The sequence below is a fragment of the Triturus cristatus genome, chromosome 8 (assembly GCF_964204655.1).
Source record: "Triturus cristatus chromosome 8, aTriCri1.1, whole genome shotgun sequence".
Classification (NCBI taxonomy): Eukaryota; Metazoa; Chordata; class Amphibia; order Caudata; family Salamandridae; genus Triturus; species Triturus cristatus.
This window is the reverse complement of record NC_140591.1, coordinates 1,533,767,624-1,533,788,080: the sequence shown is the minus strand read 5'-3', so window position 1 is coordinate 1,533,788,080 and position 20,457 is coordinate 1,533,767,624. Positions and strand designations below refer to the sequence as shown.

The 20,457-nt window shown below is 44.4% G+C and overlaps 1 protein-coding gene across 3 annotated transcripts in view; it reads left to right on the top strand.

The window, feature by feature from the left end:
- The window catches only part of PDE2A (phosphodiesterase 2A), a 1,179,840-nt gene that overhangs the window by 987,145 nt on the left and 172,238 nt on the right, over window positions 1-20,457 (top strand). For all 3 annotated transcript variants that reach the window (XM_085623379.1, XM_085623380.1, XM_085623381.1), the window contains 2 exons: window positions 151-192; window positions 3,443-3,511. In XM_085623379.1, coding sequence (XP_085479505.1) covers window positions 151-192; window positions 3,443-3,511 — 111 coding nt within the window. The remainder of the gene's footprint in view (window positions 1-150; window positions 193-3,442; window positions 3,512-20,457) is intronic.

Genomic DNA, 20,457 nt, shown 5'->3' with positions numbered 1-20,457 from the left:
TCTTTGAAAAACCCTTGGGAATGAAATAAGGAGAGAGGTGTACACCTAGAGGGATTGTGTTTACTCAACCACTGAATTGCTGACATATTTAAGGGTGTTGTGTTAAATCTTTGATTTAACAATTTCTCCTCCTATATGTCTCCTCGTCAGGTTGTTGGAGACAAAGTTCTGGAGGAAGAAATCAGTTTTCCGGTAAGTTGTTTTTGCATTTACTCTCCAAGCCCACTTCCCACAGGATGGGCTGCGAATACAGTATGGAGCCTGTGATTAATGCATGTACTTAAATGGAGCCTCTGTGGTGTTTGTACAGATTCCTCGGTAGTGTGTGTACAGAACTGTAGTCTGTCAGTGATACACATGCAGAAACAGAGCCTGTGATGTATGTGTGCGTACAGAAATATAGCACGCTGTTGTTGTGTGAACACAAATGCAATCTGTCATAGATATGCATGCACAATGAAGCCTGTCTTTTAGTGTGCGTATAGAAATGGAGTCTGTCACAGATATGCATGCAGAAATAAAGCCAGGGCGGTGCACCAGTGTACAGAAATGGAGCCTGTATTTAGTGTATTTACAGAAATGGAGTCTGTCACAGATATGCATGTGAAATGGAGTCAAGGTCTGTGTACAGATATTGAGCCTATCTTTGGAGTGTGTACAGAAATGGAGTCTGTCAGAGACATGCATGAGAAAGTGAAAACGGTGATGTATCTGTGTACATAAATGGAGCCTTTCTTTAGTGTGTGTGCAGGAACAGAATCTGTCACAGAGATGTATGCAGAAATAAAGATGTGTATCTGTGTACAGAAATAGAGCTTGTCTTTAGTGCGTGTACAGAAATGGAGTCTGTCACAGATATAAATGTGAAATGAAGTTTAGATGATGTGTCGTTGTTCAGAAATGGAGTCTGTCTTTAGTACATGTGCAGGAATGGAATCTGTCACAGATACGCATGCAGAAATACAGCCAGGGTGAAGTATCAACGTACAGAGAGTCTGTCTTTAATGTGTGTGTAGGAACAGAATCTGTCACAGATATGCATGCAGAAATAAAGATGTGTATCTATGTACAGAAATGGAGCCTGTCTTTAGTATGTGTGAAGGAAAGGAGTCTGTCACAGATATGCATGCAGAAATAAAGATGTGCACAGACATGGAGCCTGTCTTCAGTGTGTGTACAGAAATGGAGTCTGTCACATATATTCATGTGAAATGAAGTTTAGATGATGTATATTTGTACAGAAATGGAGTATGTCTTAAATGTGTGTGCAGGAACGGAACCTGTCACAGATATGCATGCAGAAATAAAGCCAGGGTGATGTATCTGTGGACAGAAATGAAGCCTGTCTTTAGTGTGTGCACAGAAATTGAGTCTGTCACAGACTTGCATGTGAAAATTAAGCCTGTTGTTTTCCTTTGTCCCCGTTTTCTTATCTTTCTCTTCCTTCTTCTTTCTTCCTTTTCTGAATCTCATTCTCCTGCTCTGAGTCAAGGTCTGACGATGAGCAGTAAGTCCCAGTCTCCAACGAAGAGCGTTTGTGGCCACTACCTGTGACCACCAGTACAAATTAACCTCTTCCAACGAAGAGTTTCCTTAAAAACCTTCAATTTCTGGGAAACCAATAGGTTCTACTAATGAAACATGCCATATACTCAATAATGTGCATGCATGTATTCCATCAATACAGCTCATTATTGTAAAGATTCAACAGCAGTACAAGTGTTCTCTGAAAATCTATCAAAACCTGATAGTTGATTTGTACTTTAAATACACGAGTGGTGAAAAGGATGGACCTGGGGTGGATGGATTAAATGAGGATCCATTGCTGCACTTGATTAGCTGAAGGTCATGACCTCTAACTCTATACACTAGTGCAGATATTACTCCCCCTCCACTGTTGGAAGCCTGGTTGCTTGGGGCCCAGAAGTGCCTGGGGAGTTGAGAGCGGCCCCACACAGCTCTCTGAAACCCAGAAAGGAGGATGCCTGGTCTTAAGATGGCGGCTGCCACCGATCGAGCCTGGGGACATTTACAAGCAGCCAGTTGAGGCGTGGAGTGGCCCCTAATTCCAACCTCCTGTTGAATAAGTGTGGTACTATCTAGCTTCTGAGTTGTTCCTTCCCCACATAGGGGAGAGACCCTAGGGGAAGTAGCCCCGAGCGGTTATGAGGTCACCCGGGACACTGCCGGCCCTCGACTCATAGGAGGGGGTGTGTGTGAATTCGAGGGTCTGTGCCCTTGCCCCCGAGCCCGCAGTCCATATGGTGGGGGGAGCGGCATAGGCCATCAGACCTATCTCAGACCGGAGCAGCAGCCACGAGGAGTTTTTTTTCTTCAACCAATCCTTCCCCCCCTGCCAGAGATGAACAGACAAGACACACCGGCCTAAACCCCCCACTCCAGTCAATTTGTGAACAACACCAGCGCTCCAACAAGAGAATGTAGAAGGGCGCTGAAAGGCCCATAGTAAATGTCTTTGTTGAGCCTAAAGTCAGGACAGGGAGAGTTACACTAAGATGTATACCCCGCGTTCAAGAGCAACCAGTGAGTTAATCGCAGGGGCAGAGTTGTTTCACCCATTAAGAAATGCCCAAATTCCAAATGCCCAACTCTCACTATGGCTGCTAGTAATGGAGATGATCTTCAGACTTTGGAACTGTCCATTCCACCTCTCCTCTCACCACTCATGACCTGGGGGTGAGCTGGAGGATGAGGCGGACGGCGCCTCCCTGTAACTCTGTGACCGATGCTCTCGATGGAACTTTGAAGATGCCCCCTGGGCGGAAACCATAACTGTCTGTACTTACCCCGGTGCCCGAGCAACCTTGGCTGATACCCAGTGGAGCTGTCCTATGCAGCTGTAGAGGAGTTTGGCTCTGGTTCACCCCTCGGCCGCCACCTACCCAGCCGGACATCGGGCATTGTTTTTCTCGTCCCCAGTTGTGTTTCTTACCTGCATTCCTTACCCCTGTTTTACCTTTCCGCCTTTACCTTTCATTCCCCATAAGACGTGTGTATGAGCTAATAATTCATATTATTGTGTAATCTCATGTTTTTCTCCTATGTCTATACTTGGCTTTGTAATTTATGTAACCTGTAACTCGCTGATCCTCATGTAAAGCGCCCTGATACCTCCGGGTCTAGCCAGCGCTATATAAAACTTTGCAAATAAATTTAAAAAACTTGTTAGTGAATGAACGCTTGTGAAGTACATCAGTGGAGGGATGTGGTGAGGCTCTTCCTAAGGTGTTTATTGAACACACCACACATTGACCGCTAGAGCGTTATAAATGACCTCCATTTACAACGCAGAGACCCATGCTGTGCATCATGCCTGAGCCCTGTCATTATGACATCCCCCTTTCCTATAATTGCTTCTTCTTCGTGGTACATGGGGAAGTATTTTCATATGTCATTTCTCTGCTCTTCTTTTTCTCTGCAGCTCACCTTTGGGCACCTGGGACAGGTTGTGGACAAAAAGAAATCTATCACGTTGGCTGACATCAGCACAGTGAGTCCTCATGAAAAGTGAACCAATCTGCCATTTCTTCTGAATGAGCAGGTCAACTGTGTGTGATGCTGTTTACAAATTGTTCTATTGTCTGTGTGTTATGGTGTGAATGAGGTACTCTGTGGCTATCTGTGCGTGATACTGTCAAAGAGGTATTTTATTGCTATCTATCTGTTAAGTTAATTTAAGTTATCTCCCTTGAAAGGGACCTATCGCACAGCTTGCTTTAAAATAACGTGTCTCTTTTATTGAGGTGTAATACGGTTTTATTCTTTAGGAAACATCTATTTATTCTTTTGTTGATTTGGCAAATAGAAATTGATGAAGTCTTGGAGGACTTTCTCCTTATTGAACCATTTAACAATATCATCCTCATCTTTAGCAGATCTTTTTCTGAACGAAAACATGTAATTAACATCAGAGATGGATTTTAGAAGAGAATCTGATTACACATGTACTTGATGAAAACAGGTATTCATGTGAATACTTAAAAAAACACAAAGAAACATTGAATATCTGTAACTCCTATGAAGTGCTAACTTTCATTTGGTGATTTCACGTCAGGGTGGGTCTTGGCTTTCCCAATAACGGGGCAATATAAACTATGTATGCTGCGAAGGAGATGGGATAGAGTTGTCCAGGACCGTAGCTTTCATTAGTGCAGCAAGTGCAGTGGCACCGGGGCCCAGGAGTGTGATCACCTCTCTGTAACCCAGCTATGGCTGTATTGTAATATCTAACTGTAGGGTGCTTGCATTAGGACCCAAGACATCCTTACTGCTACTTTCCTAGTTTTTTCTCCTAGTGTCTTAGAGCCTTCTACAGGCCTCCAGCACTATTCCTCCTTCTTGGGGTAGTTGGTCCAGTGCCACTAAATTGATTAATAGTAATGTCTAATATTTACACCACTTAGAAAGGGCAGAAGCAAGGTATAAGGCGCTATATAGAAGCAACCTATTATCATCCTGCTCAACTTGTCAGCAGCTCATTAGACCGTCAGCGTTCAACCCCACAATAACATACTAAGGGGCATGTGGCTGGGGTTGCATTGCTCTTGCACCACGCAATGTAGCCCTGAGTGGCTTCATAAATCCAGAGTAGCGCAACGCAAATTGCTGCATTGAGTTACTCTGCCCTAGGAAGGCGTTCCATGGGTGTTGCATGGCTGTTCCCACGCAACTCCCATGGACATTGACTCATTCCCATGTTTACCAAAAGTGGTGGACCTGGGAATGCACCAAAAAGATACACCTTCTCAGGGGAGGTGCAAGGAGGAGAAATATCTTTATTTATCCTAGAGCACACATAAAAAGATGATTATGCCTCTCAGAATTATTTCTGTGCAGGAAGGTGCCCCTTCCTGCACAAAAACAATCCTGCATGCAGGGACCCTTGCACCATGGTACAAGGGGGCCTGCATTGGCGGTAGGCTGCCAAAGCAGTGGCCGTGCAGTGACAACAGTAGGAATGTCCAGTTTTATGTTAAATACGGCACATTCTTGCCCTTTCCCTGTCACAGTGCAGCACAGGAATGTGACTTCCATATAAATATGCCCCTTAGGGCTTTAGATTGGCCGGTACTCACGCGGACATAGTACCAGCACTTCACCAGGTCCCCGCTTTGTTTACCGAAACTTCTCCTTGGGAAAGGACAGTACTGTTACCCATGAAAATGGAGCACAGGCAGGGGCAGGTTCAGTGTGATCCGAGGTGATTCTGATGGACAGGCTGTCAGAATGAAGCCTGTCTCTGCTTCTCGCTGACATATGGCAACCAGCGTGGTACATTTCAGTTGAGCCGCAGTGCAGGGACCAATCAAGCCTTACCATGTTATTTACACTGTACGTATGACGAACGGTGTGTCATTGTCAATGTCAGTCAGAACACAGGCTATTCTCCAATGTATCATTAGTTTGCCAATATCTCATGTCTTTGTGTGCTGAATGCTGCTTGCATGTGCGTGTGCCAGTGTTGGGTGTGTATTTGGGGGAAGATTGTGTGTGTGTTGTGCTTGATTTCCACCCCTGGTAAAATGCTGAGAAAAGCACAAAGCGCAAGGCTGAACCTCTGCCTCAGAATACAGAAACACACCAGACCAGTGAATGTGCATTCATCAGGGTCTACCCCAGGGCTTAATTTCGAAAACAATAAGTGCCAGGGCCCACGGTATCACTCAGGCTGCAGATGCGGCTTGCACCACGCACTGCACCTGCCAAATATACAGAATGGTAGTACCAATGCACCCAGAGGCACTGGTATTATTTATTTCTATATATTTCTTGGGGTGGGCAGAATTTTTATTTCCGCCAGTGGAATTGGAGGAATGTAGTAATTTCGTGTTACTCTTCTAATGCGGAATTACAAATAAATTCCACCGCTCCGCTCCACCGGCAGAATTAATCAGCACTGGCGTGCACACGCTGCAGAGGAAGAGTAGAGGTGGCTGTTCTGTTTCGGCCGCCTTACTCGTGTCCGTTAATTCCAGGGCCAGGTTGCCTCTATTCTCCCCATTGCAGACAAGAACCAGCCAGGTTGAGTTTCCCACCATCTTGTTCAAACCCCCGTAGTCTTCCTGCAGCTACGGGTATGGAATCGAACCTTACAACATGTACACGCCTTGCTTGTTGACTCGGTGAAAGCATGGTGGCCATCTTGGAGGGAAGTACCTTCCCATTCGTTTAATACGAAGGGGATGGGAAACAAAAGCTGGTGGTGCATATGGTTACTTGAAACTGCTGTAAAAGTTCTCAAGTTTAAATGTTTTATTTCTGTACGTCTCCTTGCTTTCGCTCTCTTTTAGTACTGTCTTGCCCCCTCCTATAGTGCATTCCTATAACGACGTTTATCCCTTCAGATTCTAATAGGCTCATTTATGACTGTCATTGCAACATTGAAGCCGGTTCTGTCATTTTGCGGATTCAGCTTGTATTGGTCTGTTTTTTACGGCAATTTGTGGTTGTTCAATATTCTCATACTTAACAATACAGCAAGGGGTGCTGCACCCTTGTCTGTCACCCGTTCTACCTTCACAACACCTGTGGCACGGTCCTAGACCTGGGCAGCAGCCACCACAGAGCAATGAGGGTGATTGGGGCATTGCAGCCTAGACGCAGAGTTACTGTCAGGAGGTGGCCTTTCTTCACCGAGGTAGAAAACGTGAAATGTCAGTTCCTAGTAGATTCACACATGCATACTCTGTAACGGTAAAGATGTTATAACACCAGTGAAATGTAATGATCAAGAGCTTAAGGACATCGCTGCGCTCCCAGTGAACTAGAGACCCTGCCCTAGGGGTGGGCGGTACTTCGCGGAATCTCTCTGAGTTTTAATGGAACTCTGTGGAATTCTGCAGAGTAAAACTCCGCGTGTTACGCCCACCCCTACATTGCAAGACTGATGTGCTGCGCTGAAAATAGGCAAGCAGCTCCACCATGTGGTAGACTGTCATTCGAAAGGCAGAGGTGTTAAGAATTAAGTGCCAGAACAAATTAAGCATTGGTCTTCTGGTTGTGTATGGCCTTCATTTGCAGGATGTTGTTATTGACAGCCATAGTACCAGGAACAGGGTCCTGCTCCTTAAACAACCGAGGGAGTGAACATAGGAAGTTCACAGGAGTTTGGATGGAGGAGCTGGACCCACATTTAGAATCCTCTGCTGTACAATTTCTGCCCAGAGTGAGAAAAATAATTGAGCATTGGTCCTACCGGCATCCAACGTTGTTTCTGACACCTAACACAGCAGGAGGAGCAAGCCAGCGAAATGAGAAACCAGACCCACACATCATCCTCCATATACCACTTCTGCCACTGACTTTTTCTGACTTGAGAAGGATCATTCATCACCCTGTGTGTCCACCTCCTGACGATAGCCCATTCACCACCCATTTGTGCCCGACTCAGCCACTGACTCCGTAACTAGTATCCCTCACCACTTCCAAAGGCTGCCAGCTGCTGCAGATGCATCTCTGGGAAATGTAGATCCCCTACTAGCCCCATCCAAACCACTGCTAACACTCAAGTGGGGGTACCAGTACTTCCTTTTCCCATTTAAAGCACTTCATATGATGTAATGTGCATAAGGTTTACTGGTGCTAAACTGCATTGCTTCTTGTCAATGGATTGGGATGCGGTCCGAGCAATCGCCAGTGGTTGAGATAAATTCAAGCATTCCATCCATCACTTTGTTGTTTGAGACCCTACTTGTCCTACATATCCAGCTACTTACTATTCATCAAGATGGAATCAGCAAGACCTTGCAGTGACCTGGGGTGTCCAACAATAATGTATCCTCTTCCCGTTGATCTTAAACCTTTCAATGGAACCAATTGGAAAACTGAAGAAACGTGGAATCAAGATTCACAAATATATTGATGACACCTGTATGTATGTACATGAAACTTCAACCCCAAACATGACATCAAGTAGTTGAAGACTGCCGACTTCCACAACCCGGAATTGAACCCAAGTAAGAATGTATTAAACAGAAGAAGAGGCTTGGCCATGCCGCAGATGGATGTCTGTAGACTGAGCTCTGCCCCCGTTGAAGAAACCCAACGTCTTTGCTTTTTTGGGAGACCTATATGTTACCTATTATCGACGAGGGGTGCATGAGAGCTCCAAGACCCTTGCAGGAGTACTCTAGAGACCCTGATGGCCGCCATGAAGCCTGCGGCAGCAGACGGCGAATGCTGCATGTACTAAAGCTGTAGGGACACTGAAGACGCAGGCACTATCCTGGAAGCATAAGAATGGCTCCAAAGGCTGCAACCGCGCCCCACTGTTCGTACCAAGGGTATGCAACTTCTCTGCGCAGCAGAGACCATGGTTGCCCTAACATTTCTGGTCAGGAGAGGTGCACAGAGTCTGGGGAAACCGGCGCTGACTGTAATGGTTTTAGGGAAACTAGACACTGATCAGGGAGCAGTACCATAGCCTTCCCATATGGCGCATGAGTGAGCCTAACCGGATGTTGAGAGGAGAACGTGCACATAGCTCTCTGTCTCTCTCTCTCTCTTTCTTTGTTCGGGCTGCTGCTCATATTTGCCTCACACAGACCTCCATGGTGTGCTCCACCATCATTCTGTGAACTGAATTGGTGAGACTGGCAACGACACCGACAGAACCAACCTCCACTAGTACTGAATTCCAGCCTGGTTCAGCCTGAATTATGGCTCCGCCCGAGATGTGAAAGAGCTGGTGACCCGCTGCAGTGTCATCACTGGCCCCTCCTCCGGGGCGCGCTAATGCTTGGATATATGCCGCGGCATTGGTTCATTGAGGATTCTGCTTTTCATCACATCCACATGAGCTACTGAGCTGTTGTTCGCTGCATGGGGGAGTATTCCACTATGTAGGACATTTGGTGACTGAAGTTGAAGCACCTCTGACCCCGCGATACGTTTTCTTGATGAGAAAGTACCTTTGCGGTTTCAATAGTGCGAAGCATTAATCCATTTGGTGGACTTTGCAATGAATTTTACTGTGTTTCAAGAATATTCTATGAAGTGGTAGAATGTAATGTGTTCCCTGGTCCACCCTATGCACCATCTATACATATCTCAATGAGATTGCATTGATACCAGCCAGCACCAGCCAGCCAGTCCCGATGAAACAATTTTCCCTAGATGGACAATTAGTACATGAATGTCTTGTAGCATCATTTTCGTGATGCTGATGGTTGGCCAACAGTGCATTTCTTTCATTTTTCTTGTGAGTTTTACATAAATATTTTTAGATGCCTGCCTTTAACAGGCTATGTAAAGCGCTATCTGTTGTCACTGACTTAAAAATATTATACAAATAAAAAATAAGTGTATTTTGATATTTTTGTTACAAATTTAGTTTAGCTGAATCCTTCTTCATTTTCGTTCTTTTTGACGTTGTGTTTAGCTGTATTAAGGAAGGATTGAGCTAATGTCAGAGCTTGTCTCATTAATTGCAGGTCGCTCCCTAAACCCTTGCCTGACATATGGCTCTCCTAATCTGGCAACACCTGGGACCTTATGTTTCTCACAGAAACCTCGTTTAAGGATGGATCCAACCCTGATCTGGATATTGGATTTTGTGCGCCAACCAGGGTGGAGACAGGGTGGGAGGGGGTGTTGCCATTGTCCTGAGGGACACGTGGAAGGTTTCTACATCTAGGCTGGGCCAAATCGGTAATGTTGAGGGCCTGATCTTCTGTATCAAACTAACGCCGTCCTTATCTTTCGCCGATATGCTGATCTATGAGCCACCGTACTGCTCTAAAAGCTGTCTGCGAGAACTATGCGATGCCGTTGCCCAATTAACGTTACAGTATGCTAACTTCCAGGTTCTGGGAGATTTTAACACACATGCCGATGCATTGCTCTCAAACGTCCCAGTGGGTTCTGACTTTAGCAGGCCTCAACCGTACCAAGTTAGTTACCTCCTCTAAGAATAGAGCGGGCCATACACTGGACTTAATCTTCTCAAATAACCGCAGTCTGCGAATTAAGGCCCCCATACGCCTGCTATGAACGGATCATTTTCTTGTTCCATTCAGCTTTTGTGGGGAGGGCAACCAGTCTATGAGTCGCAAAACATCAGAAAAGAGGAGGAACTAGCAGAAAGTCACAAACGAGGCCTTTGAGCCCATCCTTCCGTGACCTTGCCGTTCCTCAAGGGCAACCCCGACAGCGATTCGATCCACTTTAACCCATGGATCGCTAATGCACTGGACACGCTTGCCCCTTTAAAAACAGTTATAGTCGATAGAGCTAAGCCATCAGCACCCTGGTTTTCTGATGAACTTAGAGCAGAGAAAAGCCTCTGCAAGAGGTTGGAGCATTGCTGGAGACGGTTGTCTGATCACTCAGCAAAAATCACATACAAGGAGGCCCTTAAAAAATTCTGCAAACTTATACGACATACGATAAGAGAACATTTCTCGAGGCATATAGAGAATGCGGGGAACTTCTCTAAAGAAACAGTTTATATTGTAAAATCTTAAACCACTCCGGAAGTGACAAAAAGTGCCTATCATCGTTCCCCTGTTCTTTGCTGAAGCCTGATTTTCAAAACCGTTACTCTTCGTTCCAGCCTGAAGCTGGATTAGAAGGACCTGCCCCCTCATCCGACAACCTTTCCTGCTATTTTTTGGGAATTTTTCCCAATATCAGGAAAGGATTCGCTTGAGGAGCTATTGAATTGTAAGTCTAGCTCCCCAGAGGATCCTTGCCCACCTCAATTTCTCAGAATGGTGGCGCCCTGTGTTAATCCATTGTTTCAAATCTGGAATGCCTCGCTGAAATCCGGCATATTTCCTGCAATATGGAAACAGGTGTTCCTGCTGCCGCTGCTCAAATAGCCCAATGTGGATCCGGGAGTGCTTAGCAATTTTAGGCCCATCTCATTGCTATCGGCAACCCGCCGAAATTTTAGAAAAGATGGTGCAGCACCAATTATCCTCCTTTGTAGAAGCCAAAGGCCTGTTGCTTTACACGAAATCTGGCTTCTGTGCAGGTTATAGCACGGAGACTGGAAGTGTCCGAAATGGTTAGAGAGGCTCTGGATGGTGCTGCTTCCGCTATGGTAGTGCTACTTGATCTGTCGGCTGCGTTCGATACAGTACCTCATTCGATCCTGTTGAAGAGATTAAGCCATCTTGGCCTTCAGGTCACAGTGTTATCCTGGCTGCGGTTAGAAGATCGATTTCAACAGGTCTTCCTTCACCCTTTTTCATCTTCGTCTAAACCGCTGGTTGCGGGGTGCCACAGGGCTCTGCTCTAAGCCGTTGCTTTTTAATCTATATTTAGCCCCTTTGGCCAATCTCATGGATTCCTGGGGAGTGAAGGTTGTCTCATATGCGTTGACACGCAGCTTGTGTGTTTTTCATTCGGAGAATAGTCTGTAGCAGCTTTTCTCATTTTCGAAGAGTGCCTTAAAGACATCTCAAAGTGGATACACAGTAACTTTTAAAAACTAAATGCAGACAAGACTGAGGTGCTCTTTTTTGTCAGGATGCGTCCCCTCCATCTAGCCTTTGGTGCCCTCCTGATTAGAATCATCCACCAACACTGGTCTCGTTTGCTGGAAATCTTGGATCCAGTTTGATGCCGATTTCTCTTTTGTGACCCAAATCCCCATCTTTCTTGGGCCTGTTTTGTTAAGTTAAGATCTGTCAGAAAGCTAATGCATTTTCTCCCAGAGGAGAGCCGAGAGATCATTGTCCATGATGCATTGGTGACCTCGCACTTGGATTATGCCAAAGCTTATTCCTGGGGCTTCCAGCCTTTCTGATCCTTAGATTACAAATAATTCAGAATGCGGCGGCTAGGATAATTCGTCGGGTCCCTTTTCGCCATCACATCTCCCCCATCTGAGGCAACTTCATTGGCTCCTGGTTGCCATGAGGGTCGAGTTTAAAGCCCTGATATTTGCCTTCAGAGCATTTAGGGGCATAGGGCCACACTACCTCAGGAATATGCTTAGCTTGTACCATTAGGAGCGAGTGCTGAAATATAATCACCTGCGACTTCTTCGCACTCCGGGGTATGCCAAAGCTGGACGAGGTGGCAGGCCATGCTCAGTACGGATGGCGAAGCTCTGGAACTCACCCACATTTGCTCGGCCGAGACAGAACAGGGATTCAGGAAAGATTTAAAAACATGGCTCTTCAGTCAACCATAGTTTAACTGGCCAGTCTATTCTTCAGTCTTGCGTTGAGCGCCGGGACGCCTCATCTGAGGTAGCTGAGCGCTGTACAAATGCCTTTGGTTGATTGATTACCATAAATAATAAAAAGTAAGCTAAGCTGAAACCTTTATGGGTAATATCAGTGTGTATATCTATATATATACATACATACAGCCAAAGTTTGTCCCAGACAAAGACACACTCTCACACAGGCTCTTGTGTGATGTATTTCAGATTGCAGCAACCTCTGTAATTAATTGGGCCTTACGCGTTTCAGGCTCCCCAGCCCTTGATGACAGGCCAGCGTGACAGTTCAAAACAAATAGAACAAACATTATCTCATTAAATACTCATACCCCCCACAGGTGGGCTTCAGGTGAGTCAGAATGCATGCTGGTAATTGAAGTCCACATAACATATTTACCCCTCTGTGGGTGTGCTCCGTCACTTTTAAGTGTTCAATGCCCCAGTGGGCTTTCAGATACCATTTCCACAAGCTTGTTGCAAATTAAATTTCCACAACCTGTGTCTCCACATGTAGCAAATATCAAGTCACACGGCCCACTCTCCATTATGCGATGGTGCAGTCTTCACGGCTGGACTGGCCGTTGCTATGCATCCACGATTTGTCCCAAACAAAGACACACTCTCAAACAGCTTGTGGAGATGATATCTGAAACCCCACTGGGGCTTTCAACACTTAAAAGTGACGGAGCCAACCCACTGAGCATTTGGACTCACCGGAGGCCCACTAGTATGAGTATTTAATGAGGTTATGTTTGTCCTGTTTTTATTGAACTGTCACTCTGGCCTGTGATCAAGGGCTGGGGAGCCTGAAACGCGTAAGGCCCAATTAACTTGCAAAGGTGGCTGCAATCTGAAATAAATCACACAAGAACCTGTTTGAGAATGCGTCTTTTTTTAGGACAAACTTTGGATGCGTGTATATATATATATATATATTACCTACTGGCGGTCGCCAGTAGGTAGTTATAGTTAGGACCACGTTTCCATAGGAAATCCCCAACATTCTATTTTGAATAACTTTTGCGCCGGTCGACGAATCCTTGCGAATTTTTCAAAATAGGTGGGGCGCTACGCTCCGCTCCTACCCTGAAAGTCTCGGGGGGAATCGTCAAGCGGGGGCTGAGATAAAAGGGGGGTCCCAAAACGCGTTTTTCCCATGCATTTTTCCATAGGACCTTTAGACACAGCTACAGCCCGAACGGCTGAACAGAATTACTTGAAATTTGGCAGAGAGGTAGTCCTCAGGTCAAGGAAGTGCCTTTTGTAGGTTTGGTGTAAATCTGTTCAGTAGATTCTGAGAAAATAGCCTTTAAATAAATATATATATCTGAGCCAGCTTACGGTGCGCTTACGGTGCGCTTACCGTACGCGTACGGTGGCGTGCGCGAGCGCGATTCTGATTGGCCCTTAGATCTTAGTAAACATTCGAATCGGTCGAAACCAGGAAGCGGCGGCCGCCATTTTCTCTCTCGCACTCTGAGGGGGGAGCTGATAAACAAATGCCAAAAACATATAAAGGGGCTGTTTAGAAAGCGCCCATGCACATAACCATGTTAGTTGAGTCTTCAAAGATCCCCCAAGGCAAAAAACGGTAATTTTTTATTTTTCACAAATTTCGCCGATTACGCTTACCGTACGCTTACCGTACGCGTACGGTAAAAAATTATAAAAAAAAAAAAACCCCACTCTCTCCACCCCGTGTGCAAATGGTGGCCGAAGGCCACCATTTGCGCATGGCATATAAGAGCACAGCATTTCCCCAAAAAATTTCAACAGATTACCTATCACAAGGAAGCGCATAATATGTCCTCCATGTGCGCACGGTGCGCGAAGCGCATCGTGCGTACATGGCCCATCTAGCGTAACGTGGGCACGCGGTGCGCGTAGTGAACCGCGTGCCCACCGTGCGTGCACGGCACTAACTGCGTAAAGTGGGCGCGCGGTGCGCGAAGCGCACCGCGTGCTCACTGTGCGCACGCGGTGCGCGAAGCGCACCGTGCGCGCACGGAACGAACTGCGTTAAGTGGGCACGCATGCCACGAATGGCGTAAAGTTACTTAGCATTTAAAAAACCGTACAAATTCACTGAAAAAACCATAGGTTTCACACACGTTATAGTTAGGAATTAGCATTTAAAAAACCTTGCAAATTCACTGAAAAAACCATAGGTTTCACACATGTTATAGTTAGCGGAAATTTTACTGATAAAAAACCAATGAAATTCCCCCGTTATAGTTAGTGCAGGAAACTATAACTCACGCGACCGCAATCTTCTGCTGATGACATATGTGTCTTTATGAAAAAAAAATATTTGTAATATATGTATAGCTAAAAATTTATGGAAGAAGACATGGGCAAATAAGTGTCTAAATACAGTATTAGCATCAGCAGAGGATTGCGGTCGCGTGAGTTATAGTTTCCTGCACTAACTATATCGGGGGAATTTCATTGGTTTTTTATCAGTAAAATTTCCGCTAACTATAACATGTGTGAAACCTATGGTTTTTTCAGTGAATATATATATATATATATATATATATATATATATATATATATATATATATTCTCTGTCAGCTCACAGATCCTTCATCTCCTGTAAGTACGAGCCACACGAATCCAGTTGAATTGCAATATTTTATTGTTTACGGGCAAACAAAATGACGCGTTTCGAGCAAACGAGCTCTTGGTCACATGACCATAGGTTCCGAGTTCAGTGTATTTAAAGTCATACAAGAACATAGACAACAGACTTTTCAGTTCGTTCACTTAAAAGAAAAAATAATAATGGTATTAACTTATAATCCATCAAGCTGCTGTGCAATGGCATTTTCAAACATAAAAATATAATTAGAAAATTTAAAGGAACACCATACGTTTTCTAATGCGTCTCCGTGAAAATCACATGTATATAGAAAACAAGCAGAATTTACATACTTCATTGTGTTGTATTAATATAAATACATTATCAAACTTATAGTAAGTCAACTAACACATAGGCTTTGCCACTGACGAGATATACAAATAAGATAAACAATTCATCGTTCATAGGTTCCACCAGAGATTAGGGTGTAGTACCCTATCTAACTCAAGAAAAGTGAGTTTTAGAACTATATATTTTCATACTATGATAAGTCTAATGGTGACCCTTAAGGAGATGGTGCTAAAATATAGTCACCAAATGCTCCGTGCTCGTATCAGATAACAGTAACGGTGGTGTCTGAAAGCTTCCAGGTCCCATCTAGATGTAAAAAAACAAAAGTAAAATATATATTAGAACACACAGTGCAGTATCATGTGAAACACACATTTATAATGTAGTATATCTGGACTTCACCTACCCAAAGAGTAAAAATTAAATATAGATGTATATCTACAACAGGGGTCATAAAACAAACCAAGATAAATTCTGCAGTCATGATTGGCGGCCTATTTCAAAAAATGAATACGTTTTCTAGTACAATTAACTAAGGGTTTCATGAATATTACCATACATAGCAGCTAAAATTGCGACCTAAACTGAACTCATATAGCACGGAACAGGAGTAACTGGATTTCTTGAGGCTAAAACTACATTTATCAACAATATACTGTTTACGGATGCACATGCATCTCTTCATCATTGTTCATTCCGAATGGGGCTACACTTCCTGCTTGTAAGATAAACTTGGATTCTGCTCTACGCAGGGCCTGGATTCTGTTCCCTCCTCGGGGGTCTTTAGTTATAGTATCTAGGGCAAAAAACTTCGCCTTAGTCCAATCTCCATTGTGTTCGTTATGGAAGTGTCTGGCAGTACTATAACTAAAGTCTTTCTTGGTTATGGCACGCCAATGTTCCAGTATTCTCTTCTTCACTGGAAAAGGGGTGGAACCTATGTACCACTTGTCACAAGGGCAAGTGATCACATAGATTACAAAATCTGTGCTGCATTGTATATTCTTACGAATATACCACTTTCTCTTAGTTCTCTCGAGGATTACCTCTTTCACATTAACGCTGTGGCTGCACGCTTTACATTTTCCACAACGATGGAACCCTCCTATTTTGTCTAGCCAGGTGGGTTTGGTGTTACTGAAATGGCTTCTTACAATCATATCTTTAATCGAGGTGCCCTTTCTGTAGGTGATCGCTGGATATGGGCCTAACTTTTGTTTGAGTATCTTATCATGTGTCAGGATATCCCATCTTTTCTTAACGATCTGCTGGAAAAGATTAGATTGTGAATTAAAGGTGGTAATCAACCTAATAGGAGCCTCTGTTTCAATTTGTTTGCTCCTAGGTGCTTTGTACAATGCCTCGCTTCTGGTAATGGCATCTGCTCTTTTCTCACCTCTCTTCAGCATCGTGTAAGGATATCCTCTGGCAAGGAATCTCTCTGACATCTCTTTTTTGTTTCTTACATATGATGCCTTCGTGCTGCAATTTCTTTTCGCACGAAGGAACTCACCGAAGGGTATGCTCCACCTAAAATTGTGTGGATGGCAGCTTGTTGCGTGAAGAACAGAGTTACCCGCTGTGCTTTTTCTGAATAAATCAGTCTCTAGTTTGTTATCTCGCACTGTCACCCTAATATCTAGGAAATCAACAGTTTTTTGGCTGTACTGCATCGTGAATTTTAAGTTTAGGGCATTCTCATTCAGTTCTGACAAAAACAACACTAGTTCGTCTTCTCCACCCTCCCATACAAAAAATATATCATCGATGAATCTGAGCCAGATATATATATATATATATATATATATAAATTCACTGAAAAAACCATAGGTTTCACACATGTTATAGTTAGCGGAAATTTTACTGATAAAAAACCAATGAAATTCCCCCGTTATAGTTAGTGCAGGCAACTATAACTCACGCGACCGCAATCCTCTGCTGATGCTAATACTGTATTTAGACACTTATTTGCCCATGTCTTCTTCCATACATTTTTAGCTATACATATATTACAAATATTTTTTTTTCATAAAGACACATATGTCATCAGCAGAAGATTGCGGTCGCGTGAGTTATAGTTGCCTGCACTAACTATAACGGGGGAATTTCATTGGTTTTTTATCAGTAAAATTTCCGCTAACTATAACATGTGTGAAACCTATGGTTTTTTCAGTGAATTTGCAAGGTTTTTTAAATGCTAATTCCTAACTATAACGTGTGTGAAACCTATGGTTTTTTCAGTGAATTTGTACGGTTTTTTAAATGCTAAGTTACTTTACGCCATTCGTGGCGTGCGCGCCCACTTAACGCAGTTCGTTCCGTGCGCGCACGGTGCGCTTCGCGCACCGTGCGCGCACAGTGAGCACGCGGTGCGCTTCGCGCACCGCGCGCCCACTTTACGCAGTTAGTGCCGTGCACGCACGGTGGGCACGCGGTGCGATGACAAAGCAAGAAAGCACGTCAACAAATCTGTTTCTGCTTTCCTCCGTGACTATGGTATGGGTGCCATTTACCACAACAACTTGCGTTATGACATGCAAGACATTTATAGAGGAGATGGTGCGCACTTCAATGATGAAGGGAACAGAGTCTTCCTCTTGAACCTTAGACTCTGCATCGGTACTTACTTGTAGGTACCACTAAAAAATAATTTCATAAACACAACGGCTCTTTTTAGAGCCCCCTAATATCTAAACACTTAAATCTGATTTTCATTTTTTTTTTTTTTTTTTTTCTACCGTACGCTTACCGTAAGCTTACCGTACGCGTACCCCGTGATTTTTTTTAAAATCAATAAATGTTTTTTTTGTACTTTTCTGTCCTTCTTTGACCCCCTTACAAATGTTAGGGGGTCTGTAACTCTCCTCATTGCCCCCTTTCCTTGTTTTCACTCTTTTTTTTCAGAGTGAAATACACAAAATGGCGGCCGCCGCTTCCTGGTTTCGGCCGATTCGAATGTTTACTAAGATCTAAGAGCCAATCAGAATCGCGCTCGCGCACGCCACCGTACGCTTACCGTAAGCGTACGGTAAGCGTACCGTAAGCGGGCTCAGATATATATATTGATTTAAAGGCTATTTTCTCAGAATCTACTGAACAGATTTACACCAAACCTACAAAAGGCACTTCCTTGACCTAGGGACTACCTCTCTGCCAAATTTTGAGTAATTCTGTTCAGCCGTTCGGGCTGTAGCTCGTTCTAAAGGTCCTATGGAAAAATGCATGGGAAAAACGCGTTTTGGGACCCCCCTTTTATCTCAGCCCCCGCTTGACGGATCCCCCCGAGACTTTCAGGGTAGGAGCGGAGCGTAGCGCCCCACCTATTTTGAGAAATTCGCGAGGATTCGTCGACCGGCGCCAAAGTTATTCAAAATAGAATGTTGAGGTTTTCCTATGGAAACGTGGTCCTAACTATAACTACCTACTGGCGACCGCCAGTAGGTAATATATTCCAACAAATCGCCCGCAAGCTTTGGCAGGGCACACAGCAGTTCGCCCACCATTCAGTACGACCCTTCACCAATCACATCGATTCCTGTGGGCATATTTGTGGAATATATTTATATAGCCTTGAAGAAGCTTATTATGCCTGCAAAACTTGTGATGGCTGTAGTCATAGGATCTTAAGATTCCTATATATATATATATATATATATATATATGTATATATATTATCTACTGGCGGTCACCAGTAGATAGTTATAGTTAGGACCGAGTTCCCATAGGAAATCTGAAAATTCTATTTTGAATAACTTTGGCGCCGGTTGACGAATCTTCGTGAAACTTTCAAGACTAATGGGGCGCTCCGCTCAGCTCCTACCCTAAAAGTCTCGGGGTGATTCGTCAAGCAGGGGCTGAGAAAAAAGGGGGTCCCAAAACACGTTTTCCCCATGCATTTTCCCATAGGACCTTTAGTCGAAGGTACAGCCCGAACGGCTGAACAGAATTACTTGAAATTTGGCAAAGAGGTAGTCCTCAGGTCAGGGATGTGCCTTTTGCATATATGGTGTCAATCTGTTCAGTAGTTTCTGAGAAAATTGCAGTTAAAAGTACATAAATATCTATAGGCGCGCACCGTGCGCGCACCGTGCCGTATGCGAGCGTAATTCTGATTAGATGTCAGTCAACATTCGAATCGGTCGAAATCAGGAAGTGTCGGACGCCATTTTGTGTGTGGCAGTGAAAAACAAAGGTTGAGAACGTGAAAAGGGGGCAGGGTAGAGAGTTTCTGACGTCCTAGCCTTTGTCAGGGGGTCCCTGAAGGACCCCGAAGGGTGAAAAAAACATTTTATTTTTTTTCAAAAATTCGCGGGGTGCGCGCACGGTGCGCGCACGGTGGCAAAAAAATCATAAAAAATATAGAATTAAAAATCAAGTTTAAGTGTTTAGATGTTGGTGAGTTCTGAAAAGAACTGTTTATTTTGTCTTTTTTGTTTTGTATTTTTTTTTTTGTTTATTACGAATTTTTTATTTTTTTTGATTTTTTTAGAGCAGCAAAAAAAAACAGGGAATGAAAAACTGTTCAACAGGAACAAAACAAAAAAAATGGGAAACATTATGGGGTGGAGCATGTGTGCTGCTGTATTTTGTTCTCTATTAAGTCGATGATGCTCTCACCATAACAGAGAACAACATTGCACACATTGCACCATATATGAACCTTCTGGAACAGAGGGTGGATATCCAGAGGTCTTGAAGCAGGTGAATCTGCGGCCGCAGATGATGTGCTCAGCTGAGCTCCTGGAGGGTTGTCTCTTGTGGCTCTTGTAGATTCACGAGCATAAGCCACAGGATGCGCTTTTTGGAAGTGCCTCATCATAGAATAAATACTAAAGAAGTATTTTTTTTTGGGATCTCCTCTAGATAAGACAACTCCACAAACAGTGCAAGTGACTTTTGGGGCATTCACCTTCTTCTGCCCCTCTGGAAAAGTAAAGAACTTCCATATGAATGAGTCCTTTTGTTTCCTCTGGCTTGGTGGCACAAAGGTCTCCTCTTCACTCTCTTTAGAAGTTTGCTGTTCTGCCATTCTCACGTAGTGGAAAAGCTGTTCAGCTCCGTCTCCCAGGAAATAAGAAAAAATAATGAGGGGAGTGGGTGTGGTGTTTGAAGATTCTGGAACTGAAACTACTATGAACCAATGAAAAGTGTTGTTTCGTAATCACATGACTTGCGGTGCGCGCACCGTGCGCGCACCGTGTGCGCACAGAGCACGCACGGAGCATGCACGCATGCGCACATGGAGCACGCACGCATGCGCACACGGAGCACGCACGGAGCACGCACGGAGCACGCACGCACGCATGCGCACACGGAGCACGCACGGAGC